Source organism: Rutilus rutilus, assembly GCF_951802725.1.
Source record: "Rutilus rutilus genome assembly, chromosome: 24".
In the NCBI taxonomy this organism is placed as follows: Eukaryota; Metazoa; Chordata; class Actinopteri; order Cypriniformes; family Leuciscidae; genus Rutilus; species Rutilus rutilus.
The window spans coordinates 23,632,315-23,646,771 of record NC_140228.1 but is presented as its reverse complement, the minus strand read 5'-3'; the positions used below and the strand labels follow the sequence as shown (position 1 = coordinate 23,646,771).

At 44.9% G+C, this 14,457-nt stretch overlaps 1 protein-coding gene across 3 annotated transcripts in view; it reads right to left on the bottom strand.

Moving 5' to 3' along the window:
• The window catches only part of arhgap21a (Rho GTPase activating protein 21a), a gene marked incomplete at its 5' end in the record, with an annotated part of 109,811 nt that overhangs the window by 45,544 nt on the left and 49,810 nt on the right, over positions 1 to 14,457 (bottom strand). For all 3 annotated transcript variants that reach the window (XM_084398653.1, XM_084398652.1, XM_084398654.1), the window contains 2 exons: positions 9,447 to 9,468; positions 12,561 to 12,746. In XM_084398653.1, the coding sequence (XP_084254779.1) occupies positions 9,447 to 9,468; positions 12,561 to 12,746 (208 nt within the window). The remainder of the gene's footprint in view (positions 1 to 9,446; positions 9,469 to 12,560; positions 12,747 to 14,457) is intronic.

Below are 14,457 nucleotides of genomic sequence, written 5' to 3'. Positions count from 1 at the left end.
CCTCTGCCATGCACGCCATGGCGTTGCTGCAGGTTCATCAGGCCAAGGCACTGAAGAACCTGCACGAGGGTGGTCATGATCCCCAAGTTCTTCAGGAACTTCGTATCGCGACGGACCTCGCGCTTCGTGCGACGAAGGTGACCGCGCGGTCGGTGGGTCGTGCGATGTCCACCATGGTGGTCCAGGAACGCCATCTCTGGCTGTGTCTGGCGGACATGCGGGAGACCGACAAGCTCCGGTTCCTTAACGCCCCCGTGTCCCAGACCGGCCTCTTCGGCGACGCGGTCGAGAACTTCGCCCAGCAGTTCTCGGCTGTACAAAAGCAGACTGAGGCCATCCGTCACATCCTGCCGCGGCGGCCAGCTGCTGCTCCCACCCCTCCGTCTGCGGCTCCTCAGTCTGCTCGTCGCCGAGGGCGGCCTCCTGCGTCTGCCCCTGCTCCCGCGCCGCCGCAGCAGCCTCCATCTAAACGGCGCCGTGGAGCCAGTCGCAGGCGGGCCGCCCCGCCCGTCCAGGACCCCGCTAAGAAGGGCGGCAAAGCCAGGAGCAAGCGACCCTAGGACGGGCGACCCAGAGATGGCAGGGACTGCTCTCCAGGAGACGATGGCCGCATCGCTCCATCCCCCGGAAGAGGGCCGGGTGGAAAATCCTTGTTTTCCTTTTGTTTTTGTTCCGCCGCTGGCCTCAAAACCAGCGGTACCCAAATTTTCAATAAAAGAGCAGTTTCTTCCATCTCTGGGTCCGAAGAGGGCCCGGAGAGCAGTGGGGGGAGAGAATCCTCACCACTCTCATCCGCCTCTTCTATCGCCAGCAGGCAGCAGTGTGCAGTTCGAGAACGCAACCAAGCCGCCTCCTGCACCTCCGGCCTCGTGGAATCAGGTAAGTGTTGCACAGCACACTCAGACTCCGCTACGGGCTGCCTCCCAGAGAGAGCCTCCCGAGCCGAGCCCCTGTGTTCCACCTCGCTGCCCCACTCCGGGTACGCCTACGGTCCCTTTGGTCCCGCTTGTACGGTCTCTGCGAGCCTGGCTAGCGCTCCCCAGTCCGTCTCGCTGGCTCATTCGGACCATCAGGCTCGGCTATGCGATTCAGTTCGCCCGGCGTCCCCCCAAGTTTCGGGCCATCCACTCCACTACAGTGAGAGCAGCCGATGCCCATGTCTTGCGCGCGGAGATCGCAGTCCTACTGGCGAAGGATGCGATAGAGCCGGTCCCTCCAGCCGATATGAGGTCAGGGCACTACAGTCCCTACTTCATTGTACCCAAGAAAGGAGGTGGGTTACGACCGATCTTGGACCTGCGAGTTTTGAATCGGAGCCTTCACAAGCTACCGTTCAAAATGCTTACGCAGAAACGCATTTTCGAATGCATCCGTCCCCAAGATTGGTTTGCAGCGATCGACCTGAAGGACGCGTACTTTCATGTCTCGATTCTTCCTCGACACAGGCCGTTTCTGCGCTTTGCATTCGAGGGTCGAGCATATCAGTACAAGGTCCTGCCCTTCGGGCTGGCCCTGTCTCCCCGTGTCTTCACGAAAGTCACGGAGGGGGCCCTTGTTCCCATGAGAGAACAGGGCGTTCGCATTCTCAACTATCTCGACGACTGGCTCATACTGGCACACTCTCGAGATCAGTTATGCGAACACAGGGACCTCGTGCTCAGGCACCTCAGCCAGCTGGGCCTTCAGGTCAACTGGGAGAAGAGCAAACTCGCCCCCGTGCAGAGGATCTCTTATCTCGGTATGGAGTTGGATTCGGTCGCTCAGACAGCGCGTCTCACAGAGCAACGCGCTCAGTCGGTGCTGAACTGCTTGAACACGTTCAAAGGCAGGACGGCGGTCCCACTGAAATTCTTTCAGAGGCTCCTGGGGCATATGGCAGCGGCAGCAGCGGTAACTCCGCTCGGGCTGCTTCATATGAGACCGCTTCAGCACTGGCTTCACGGCCGAGTCCCGAGATGGGCGTGGCATCACGGCACTCACCGGGTGGCAATCACACCGGAGTGCCGCCAGACCTTCAGTCCGTGGTCAGATCCCTCGTTCCTTCGGGCAGGAGTCCCCTTGGAACAGGTGTCCAGGCATGCTGTGGTGTTCACAGATGCCTCTGCCACCGGCTGGGGTGCCACGTACAACGGGCATGCAGTATCAGGGGTGTGGACGGGCCCCCAACTGCACTGGCACATCAACTGCCTCGAGTTGCTAGCAGTTCGTCTCGCTCTGAGCCGCCTAAAAAGGCCGCTACAGGGCAGAGACGTGCTGGTCCGTACGGACAACACTGCGACCGTTGCGTACATCAACCGACAAGGTGGTCTACGCTCCCGTCGCATGTCGCAACTCGCCCGCCATCTCCTCCTTTGGAGTCAGAAGCATCTGAGGTCACTTCGAGCCATGTATGTCCCCGGTGTGCTCAACCGTGTGGCCGACGAGCTATCACGAGCTGTGCTCCCGGGAGAATGGCGACTCCACCCCCAGGTGGTTCAGCTGATCTGGAGAGAGTTCGGAGAGGCTCAGGTAGACCTGTTTGCCTCCTCAGAGACCTCCCACTGCCAGTTGTTTTACTCCCTGACCGAGGGAACACTCGGCACGGATGCACTGGCACACAGCTGGCCCCGGGGCCTCCGCAAATATGCATTTCCCCCAGTGAGCCTACTTGCACAGACCCTGTGCAAAGTCAGGGAGGACGAGGAGCAGGTCCTTCTGGTGGCTCCCTATTGGCCCACCCGGACTTGGTTCCCAGAACTCATGCTCCTCGTGACAGTCCCTCCCTGGCCCATTCCTCTGAGGAAGGATCTTCTGACTCAGAGACGGGGCACCCTATGGCACCCGCGTCCGGACCTCTGGAAACTCCATGTCTGGTCCCTGGACGGGACGCGGAGGTTCTAGGTGACTTACCCCCAGAGGTACTTAACACCATCGCTTCTGCGCGAGCGCCGTCTACGAGACGTGTGTACGCCTTGAAGTGGAACCTGTTCGTCGATTGGTGTTCCTCCCGTAGAGAGGACCCCCGAAGATGTTCGATAGGGTCAGTGCTTTCCTTCTTGCAGCAAGGGTTGGAGCGAAGGCTGTCTCCCTCCACCCTTAAAGTACATGCTGCTGCTATTTCAGCATATCATGACCACATAGATGGCAAAACAGTAGGAAAGCACGACCTGGTCGTCAGGTTCCTTAGGGGGGCGAGACGATTAAATCCTCCTCGTCCTCCCTCCATACCCTCTTGGGACCTTTCCCTGGTGCTTCGAGCACTTCAGGATGCTCCCTTTGAGCCTTTGCAGTCAGCAGACTTAAAGCTTCTCTCCTTGAAGACTTTGTTGCTGATTGCACTGGCCTCGATCAAGAGGGTAGGGGACCTGCAAGCATTTTCGGTCGACGAATCGTGCCTAGAGTTCGGGCCGGGTGACAACCATGTTGTACTGAGACCCCGGCCTGGCTATGTGCCCAAGGTTCCTACCACTCCCTTTAGAGATCAGGTAGTGAACCTGCAAGCGCTGCCCCTGGAGGAGGCAGACCCAGCCCTGGCTTTGCTCTGTCCCGTTCGCGCTCTGCGTATGTACGTGGACAGAACTCAAAGCATCAGGACCTCAGACCAGCTCTTTGTCTGTTACGGAGGCCAGCAGAAGGGAAAGGCTGTCTCCAAGCAGAGGATGGCCCACTGGATAGTGGATGCCATCGCCTTGGCTTACCAAGCTCAAGGCGTGCCCTGCCCGCTCAGGTTGCATGCACACTCCACGAGAGGCGTTGCATCCTCCTGGGCGCTGGCACGTGGCTCCTCGCTAACAGATATCTGTAGAGCTGCGGGCTGGGCGACACCTAACACGTTCGCTAGATTCTATAGCCTACGTGTAGAGCCCGTGTCCTCCCGTATTCTCACCCTAAACGGGTAGAAGCACTGTGAGTACCGGCTCTGTCGGCTTGCTGCATCCTACTGTGCACCCTTATTACTCCAGAGTCAAAACCTGTTGAGTCCTCCAAACACCCTCGGCCCGGACATGGCGGAGTGTCCGGTGCCAGGCCTTGTCCGCTGAATCCTTGAGAACCGGGTCTAGGCTGGGTCCCATATGTGTGACCCTACGGGGATCCCATATGTGTATTTTCTCCACGGCTGCTCCTAATGGAAGCCCGTGTCTTTCCCTTGGGCTAAGTCACCCATTACTCATATGCAGTACAACCCTCGGGTTAGTCCATATGTCTATTCCCACATAACTCTCCTTAAGAATGTGGCTCCCGCAGCGTTTCCCTCCCTCAGATCGGGCACGCTTTCCCAGTGTTATCCAATAATCTCACTGTATGGGTTATAACGGAACAACAGTGACGGATACTCTCGGTGTAAGCCCTCTCCTATCGTCCTTCCAGGCAAGAAGGTGTGGAGGCTTACACGGGGCGCTGGATGGGGTGCAGCAGCTGTGGCGCTTTACTAGGGATTCCTATTCGTCGTTCACCACGACGTACGTCGTAGTGACCGGACGATAGGGAACGTCTCGGTTACATATGGTAACCCTCGTTCCCTGAGGGAGGGAACGGAGACGTACGTCCCGTCGCCACATCTGCTGCTACCCGCCGGGGCGACCAGCTTTTCAGGCTTGGCTCCTCAGCAAAAAACTGAAGTGCAATCACACCAGCTGCTCGTTAAATACCCGCGCTGCGAGGCTGCGCAGCTGATGCAAATGATTGCACGCCAATGTGTATTGGCTTGTTTTAGTTTCACTCGAAGTAGATTGGCCTCTCTAGCGAGATTCCTATTCGTCGTTCACCACGACGTACGTCTCCGTTCCCTCCCTCAGGGAACGAGGGTTACCATATGTAACCGAGACGTTTCCGTGACACAGTATCCATTTTATTTACATCCATTTCCCTGTGAGATCATGTGAGGTGCTAAATCTGGCATGATTATCTTAAGAATATATTGTAGTGTGTGATGTGCCATGCATGGTTTTCAAATTTTGTAGTGTGTGCAGGTTTGAGATTTGATTCTCCTTATGTGCGTGATGCAACCAGATTTCACAATCCATTAAGATTTAAAAACTCTTGTAGTCTGTGCCCGGCTTTAAGGTAAAAATCACTATGATAAGGAAAGGCATTCAAGTTAACCAGAATATCATAGAGACTCATTTGGGGTTCTTTTGACATGGGACAGAAATCATCTAGAAACAAGCAAGCAATGTTATAGCAAGCACCAAGAGCACACTTCGAAGTATGAAGAGTATTAATGCCCTTCAGCAGAGTAATACAAGCTGCCAAATGAAGGCGTGTGTTACACATGCGGGCAGCATTTCCTTAACACTACAATAAATCTGTGTGTGTGAGTGTGTGTGTGTGTGTCTGTGTGTATGTAAGTCTCAAGTTACACACCCCCCGTTGCAGAACTCTCTGGAATGCACCATTTAGGAACGGTTACGAGAAATTTCTGCTGCTCAATTTCCTGCAGGAAAAGCTCTTTACCAAATATTTAACTGAAAGGCAGATCAATTCACTACAGCTGTTCTAGGGAACATCACTACACATCTGTCAGCTGTAAGTGGACATCAATATATCTTTAGCTCTGCCTGTAAATGGGCTGTAATTGGTGCCTTAATTACTACAGACAATTTAGCATGTTGGAATTACTTTAATTGTGAATTAGTTTCCTATTTGGGCATACAGAACTTGACTGTAATCAAATCTCGAATGCCTATTTGCTTTTATATGACTACATAACAAAAATATTAAGGACACAAATGATCATTGAAACATTTAGTTGCCATCCTTCTATACAGAAAAATCTCTAAGGTTAAAAGAGTCCTAAACCTGGAATGCCGTATTGACCAATCAGCTACTGAGAGCCTGAGAATCTGTTTTATAACTGTTAATATATCTCCATTACAGACAAGTTCTTTGAGAGCATGCAGGACTCTACATACTGACCTCATACTAATGGCTTTCTATGGCAGGGAGATATGTTGAAGTGAGTGTGCGTGCAGTAAAAATTACAAATACGTGCAGGAGATGAAAGCCAGAGTGGGTTTTCCTGTTGTCATAATGGGGCGTGTATCAGACGTGATTCGGATATGAATGAGGGGAAATCTGACAAACACTGCAACAGAACAGAGAGAGAGAGAAAGAGAGAGAGAGAGAAAGAGAGAGAGAGAGAGATGGTGCTGCTTTGACCAGAGCAAGTCAAAGACATAGATAAACTACTATAAAAAATACTTATTGCAAATTAATCCATTTCTAGACAAACTAGACAGTGATTCTCACAATCTACCCAAGAAGCAGTGGTCCATGGACATTAACATCACTATCGGGTTTTCCTGACATTTATATGAACCTGATTTCAATGCAGTAGAAATACATAAAGAAAAGCCTGTGAACCCTTTATCTGAAATACAACATTATAAATACAATATAGGTAGGCCTGTCGCGATAGTCGATAAGTCAATTAATCGCACGATAAAAAAAAATGAGCTCGATTATTTTTCCGGCCGCGATAATTCCATTTGCATGCTTGTTTGTTTTCCTCGTCTCTCTCTCTCAGTCTCTATCAAAGAGACTGGATGACCACTCTCGGTTCTTTAGCGTATAGGAGGAGTGAACCCTCTTGTCAGTTGCATGGTCTTTGTGTGGGGAGGCGGCGCCGCGGCGCTTGTCAGTCACATGGTCTTTGTATGGGAAAGCGCCGGCGGGACTGTTTGCGGCGACTGCTGGGAGAGAGAGAAGACGCTAGTTGTGAGTTGCGACAGCGAGCCCGATCACATGAAAATGCGTATCTATACCACGAATGTTATTTCTCGTGCCATTTATACGCCAACAATAGTTTTTGCGTGCATATGATACGCTCTTTATGGCGTGTAATACGCACGCACTCCTCACCCCTAATCCTAACCAAGTATTTTCAGTGCGTAGCATATACACGCAATAAAGCGCGTCTCCGTCTTCCCGACAGTACACAATCACTTGACAAAGTAACAGGAGGACAAAGTAACAGGAGTAACAGTGCAAAATTGCGCGATATGGCTTGTTGAGGCTTTTTTTTATTTGTTTTCAAAGGTCCTAACTGTCAGTTTTGCCTGTTATGGAATGTATCACTATTTATGCCTAATGTCTAAAGCCTAATGTTTAATATTTTTTTGAAGTGCAATTTTGTTTACATCCATTTTATTTATTAACAGACATTTATTTTGTTAACAGACACTAAGAGTCCATTGCTTTTATTGTTTTTGGTTGTTTTGTTAATTTTTGGGGATATTTAAAATGTTTTCCGTTTTCAATGTTTAATATTCTTTAGAAATAAAAGTTTATAGATCGTTGAAAAGGTGTACCTGCATTATTATGCCATTATAATTATATTAAATGAAAATGGTCTCAGAATGACAATATTATCGTTTATCGCGATAATTTCTTGGACAATTTATCGTCCAGCAAAATTTGTTATCGTGACAGGCCTAAATATAGGTAGATCTAAATCCAGTTGATCACTTACATCAATGTTATACCTCATCATCAGAGGTGTCAAGTAACGAAGTACAAATACTTCGTTACCTTACTTAAGTAGAAATTTGGGGTATCTATACTTTACTGGAGTAATTATTTTTCAGACGACTTTTTACTTCTACTCCTTACATTTTCACGCAATTATCTGTACTTTCTACTCCTTACATTTTAAAAATAGCCTCCTTACTCCTATTAAATTTCGGCTTGTTTTCATTCCGGCTTGTCGTCGTTAAAAAAAAATAAGGCCAATTACACAAACGGTTTAGATCTGAGTCCCGCCTCCTGAATACACATCGCTAAACCGATTGGCGTTGTGTGTTCTTTCTAACTTGTGAGAGGCTGTAGTCACCTTTGGTAGTGGGAAGCGCCAAAACTCCTTCGAAGGAAAGATGCCGTAAGCGAGGGAGAAATCGGGGCAAATTGCGTCAAATATTGATAGAGAGAGAGAGAGAGAGAGAGAGAGCATTAATTGCATTTTTTCCCTTTCCTTACATTACTTTTACTTTTATACTTTAAGTAGTTTTGAAACAAGTACTTTTATACTTTTACTTGAGTAAAAAGCTTGAGTTGATACTTCATCTTCTACAGAAGTCTTTTTAAACCCTAGTATCTATACTTCTACCTGAGTAATGAATGTGAATACTTTTGACACCTCTGCTCATCATATCACCCAGCCCTAAAACTTACTTAAAAACTTAAAACTTATGTACTTAAAAGTACTAAGGCTTTATAGACATAACATTATGACTTTCTGTAAAGCTGCTTGGAAAGAGCAATACAAATAAATTCAACATGACTTGACGCTTGCTTGGGCATATTTAATTGATGAGTTGTCAATACAATATATAACCTAGGTTATGATTTTACCCCAAAAATCAATATATCTGACACAAAATTGTAACTGCCAATCCACGTTTCGCTGCCTAGCCTAGTTTTTTTCTGGGAATTGCACTGATCCATTTGCTTCTCTTTTCTGTAGCATTTGGCAGTCTGTAAAAAGATAGCTCCGATTTCTTGTTGAATCTATTTGTACAGTCATTCACACAGCTCTATACCATTTCAGAAGTGTTTTTCACAGTATTCAAGCTGAACACCAACTCCCGCCTCCTGTGACATCATGTGCATCTATACTGGAGCCCTACTCCTGTAAATCTCTCTATTTCACGGCTACTGATAATTATTTTGTGTAATATAATTATATGTTCCACTACCTTGTATGATTTGTAACTCCACAAACCTTCATGGCACTCTTCTTCAGTAACCAAACACCAGCCCACAGCTGATCAACCGCCACAGAGCACGCTGCACTGCCAGCTGGGAGTTTTCCTGCCCCGGGAGCGTGCATTAAAGATTCCCAGCAATTCGCAGAGTGCAAGGTCAGACACAGGCCACTGAAGATAACACCTCACTCTCATGACAGACACAGTAGATACAGAACTGAAGTTCTGAGAATCTCCTACCTATTACTGTGAAGCATGAACCTCATATCACAGTGAGTTTGCTGCTACGACCTACATCTACTGACTAGCCAATAAAAATGCAACATGAAAAAGCATATTGATCAACGCGACATGATGCTAAAACTTAAAACTACTTGCTTCAAGCTCCATTTGTAAAAGTGGCCTCTTTCGCCTATTCTCCGCTTTCACTCCATATTCTCCTCTTTCGCTTCCTCCTTTTTTCAGTGCCCATAAAAACCACAATTGCCAAAGTGCGATTCATCTTGCTCTATTTGTTTACCACTAGCGCATGCTAATGACATTTTATTCTTCTATATTAACTTGCGTTGTAGCCTATGATTCAGTAGGTGTCATCATCATACAGTCTACATACATGTTGTACCCAAGTTTTTTAGATCCATGTTGTACAGTGTGATTTATAATGATCTTATAGGATTGCAGAAATCGCAGTCTGTAGCAGGCATCAGAGAAAAGCCTTAAATAAACAAATGCAGTGAATGTGGATCACAGACCAGTTCAACTCACCTCTGCTGCTATTGTCTTCATCCTGAAAGAGAGAGAAGATAAAAGAGTGTTAATACTCAGATGTTTCAAAAACGTTCATGAAATCAAAAGCTGTGTGGGATCAAAATCATGTTTCATTTGAAGTGTAATCCAAGCTACACCTAAAACCTAGTTAAGCATCCCAGAAAACTTTACATTAATAACAAATTAATACTAATAAAGAATAATAATAATAAAAAAACAGATTAAAATATAATACTGTTCTAAAGTTTGGAGTCAGTGAGACAGAAAAATAGATCTCATTCCTATATGTTTGTGTCAAGTTTTGTTGTCATATATTTGCCTGACATAGAGATTAATGTGAATCACATGTTTGCTAACAGTAATCTGTAAGGAAGCATTATCTGAAAACAGTTGATGGTACTAGCATTATCTGACGGCTGGTGATGGTGGGACAACAGAGCTTTAATCTCTTTATGGATGAGGGGCCACTAGGCTGATGTCACTCAGAAATAAAACAGGAATGAACATTGGACGGTGTGTATTAACAACCAGTCCAACTTGCTAGGGCTGTAATCAACCAAAGAAAATCTTGGTCGACTGAAGTCCTGAAATTTTCGACTAAAAATTACGTTAGGAAAAAAAACGTTAAATTAATTAGCTGCGCACTGTACGTACGCAGTACTTGGTAGCCTTGTCGTCCGCCTAAATTAATTATAAATAAACATAAAAAACTAATAGGCTATTTGCAGTATATTAAATCGGTTTTGACCTTATTATTTTGCACTGAAATGAGTCTGACACACGAGTCTGTCGGCTCTGACAGCGTTGCATCACGTGCACCTGCGCAACATCATAGCCTATGATTTCAGAAAATAGTACTATGTTGTCAACTAGTGATATCATCACAAGAACTTTTGAGGAATATGCAACATAAATTTAGACAATTGTTTTTGTCATATGTATTATAATAACTGACAGACACTATCATTTCAGCCGCTCTGTGGAGCTCAGCTTCGCGGCTGAGACACGAATAGACTATTAACTTTAAAAAAAATGCTGCCACACTGCCGATGTCTTTGTTGACATGGTTGAAGAGGTCTGACTGACTATGAATTAAACGCTCTCACAATTAAATAAATAATATTCAGCAAACCTTCTAGTAGCCTACTTTCTTCAATCTGTCTCTCTTCTCCAGTGGGTTGGGCTAATCCAAAAGAAGTGAAACCAAGGGGGGTGTTCTGAAGACAGACTGTTACCGGTGAAACAAGGGTGCTCTGAAAACACCCCCATTAGCAATTAGTGCTTTCCACCTGATGAAATGAACGCGGCAAAACTGATGAAATGAACGCGGCAAAAAATCGACCAATCAGAATTTTGGTCGAGTCAGAAGGTATCGACCAAATAATCGACTAATCGACTGGGAGATTACAGCCCTACAACTTACTGACATGTATTTTGTCTCATGTAATCACTCAATCAGTGTTTCAACCGCAGAAACATGTCAATAAAACAGTTTATAAACAATGTCACATAATGTTGCATTTACTTCAGGAAAGACATTCAGCGCTCATAAACTCACTAGTAGTTAGCTCGAAAAAATGCTCTACGGAGGAGCATTTTCTAAATATACCCACTACATTACATATTCGTAATATTTTTACTTAAGCTTCATTATTTGATGCATGTTTGAATAAATCTGTCATGAAAAGAAGTTATTACAGTCCTTTTTTAAATATCAAAACCCTGACTGTATATATAATCAGGGTTTTGATCATTTTCAGTGTGTTTTAAGTTCAGTGCCTGTTTGCCCGTGTGACCCAGTTTCCCAGTGTGTGCCAGTTTGTTCCCTTGATTGTATATCCCATTCACCTGCTGCCCAATAATTAGCTGTGTATTTAAGTCCTGTCTTCCTTCAGTTCATTGTCATCAATGTAAAGGTGCATTTTGTCTATTTCCCTGAGCTCTCCTGTGATATATTTGGATTAAAGACTATTTTGTTTGAATCTTTGTCATTGTGTCCAGTTACACTGTAAAAAATTTCTAACCTCCCTAACTCAAAATTTTCTAGTGACTGATAACATCTAAATTTTTCAATTGGCCCAAGTGAAATTCTGTAAATTATAAAATTAAATGTACAGATTTTCACTTGGGCCAATTGAAAAATTTAGATGTTATCAGTCACTAGAAAATTTTGAGTTAGGGAGGTTAGACATTTTTTACAGTGTAGCAGCCACCTGTGACTATATATATTTATATTCAACAACAAACTGGAGTAGAACCAATTATATAATTAAGAAGTTTATATAAAAACTACAATTTAAATGTTTACAACTCAGTTTATGTTTTATACGTGTAGATTATTAAATATTAACTTTTCGGGGGGGGGGTTAGCTAAATGAAAACGTTCATTTTGGTTTCAGTGTGTCGGTAAAAAACCTAGTTTTAGTGCATCACTAAAACTAATTGTCACAGTTATGCTCAGTTCTGGTTTTGATTTCTATCAGTCTGTTTTTCATGCATCACCGTGTGTATTTAAGTTCCTCACCTTCACTCATTCTTTGTCCAGTATTGTTTGTGCACGGCACTCTGTTTAGAGTGGTTGGCTTATATTTAATAAAGACTGTCGTTATTTATACCTTCTTCTTCGTCCTTGGACTTAAACTGTTACACCAACAAAATCCCAAAATGTGGCATAGACTTTATAAAAGGCTTGACAGTAGCTGACGATGTAGGATAGGATCCCATAAAAATTTGACCGACTGACACTGGAACGGCACTTTTGAGAATGGTCAGCTTTAACACTGCAGTGAAATATGCTGAAATACACCATTTATTTCTACAACCCACAGTTGAGTACATTGAGAATTGACAGCGCCGAAAAACACGAGGTGTTGTGAGGCCTGTAGATGTCCCCCCTCTTCCCCCCGCCCAAGATGCAAATGTCATAAATTATCCTATTATTGTATGCAGACGAGCACTAAAGGTCAGCATTTCATCTTAAGCACATACTGTATCTGCTGGAGAGGGAGAAAAGAGACTCTGAAGCTGAATTACGTTTAGGAAACAAACTGACAAAACCAATCGACCCAATGATCTGGGTCACTCTTATGCACGTGTTTGCTGTGAACTGACCTTGAGAGAAGACTGCACGGCTGACTCCGGCGGGTACACGATGAAGTGACGGAGTGTGAAACCAAAGCCATGAGAGGTGCGACGTAGGTGCAATGTTTTAGGCCCTGGCCATGAGAAGGGCTCCTCTTCAGCAGCCGGAGACAAAGCTGATGCCTCGCTGCGCTCACAACCATCCTTCTGTTTGGCCTGAGAAAGAGAACAAAATACTAATAATCAGTCATTCGGATACTTTTATTCAATGGCAGTACATGTATTAATGAAACAATCCACATAGAGGAAATGATAGTTATGTTTTTGGCTCAAGGGCCTTACATTCATCCTATAGCTCTACACTAAATTATTGCAGATATTTAACCACTCAGTAACACAAATATGATGATACTAACATTTTATCCTGTAGGATAAGAGTCACAAAAAACACCCTAAGGAGAACAAACTTTTGAGTAATTTGACATTTGAGTTCAAAGCTTATAGAGGCCCTTGTGACAATGTCCCCATATGACAACGCTCATCAAGTGCACTTCTGTTTACCTCATTTAAATGGTTCTGTCATCTATTTTGCTACATGTGCAGTATAATACCGTCAATTCAAGAAAGGTTTAAACGAGTTTGATCTCTAGAGGGTCTTAATGGAGTTTCACCCAAAACTGACATGGTACTCATTGAGAGTGAAAAATAACTTCTTTGAAGAAGCTCATCATTACACAAAGCACTCTCTGTCCCAGTGCAGCAGAAAAACATTTGCCTTTTTAACCTGCCACATCAGCACTCACACACAGACTCTTGATGTTCCAACTGATTTGAATAGGCACTGGACTGTGTTATGATCAGGATATGCAGATAAAATGGTACTTATGAGCAGACCATGAGACCCAGGACACAATCTACCATTGAAGAAGTTCATCAAAGTTCATTGAAGCTGAAGCGGCACTAGCGTCAACACAGAACTGCAAAAATAATGACTGTTCTAACGGTTCAATGTATTTACAACTGAAAAGTACTGATGAAAACATTTAAATGCATTTTGTTTTTTGTGTGCCTAATATCTGTATGCATTATCAAAGTTCATCACTTGGCGGCCATCTTTGAAATGACTCTCGGGCATGCAAGTGCAGCTCTATCTCTTTGAAAGGGGAAACATGAAATTCTCCAAAACTGTTTGCTAAGCTTATGATTAATGTCATATTTGAAATCACCAATGAAATCTGATAACAAATGTCTCATAAATTTTGTCCCTAAACGCTTGAATCACGTCTGACTGTTTCTATAGGAACCGGAGCTTCTAACGGCAGCTGCAGTGACGCGATGACTTCACCAATTGGCGATTGGCTCTTATTTAGAAGGCGGGACTTATTCTTCCCCATTCAAAACCATACGAGTGACCCATCTTGTGTTATTCTATAGTCTTTGGCATTATGTATTTTTATGCTAATTATATTTCTGCATCATTAGCTTAACAGCATGCTGTGTTTTACATTAGGCATGTGGTTAGACGATTAAATGTTGCCTTTGAAAGCAGCTGTCTATTCAGGGCAGGTTCACACAGAACACATTTTTGCTGTTAAAAACATGAAACACAGGCAGTATGCGAACGTGATTGGGCTAGTTTTGGCCGTGATTTGGTGGGTTTTAAATATCAATTGGGCTATTCAAAAGCAATTGGTCTGGTTTTGTTACGCAACCCCGGACACAAGTCAGTGCAATGGGGAAAAATCCCGCAAGCTCTGGAGATGCATTTTTTTTTTTACTTGAGCACTGTGTTTTTAGAATCCCATGCAATATGCAAGATGCTGCAAAAGATGCAAGCGCGATGGTTAATGATCAATGGAAAATCAATGGAAAAGTAGCACAGTGGAACGGAAAAATGTGTGAACGTGTGATCTGTGTGAACGGCCCC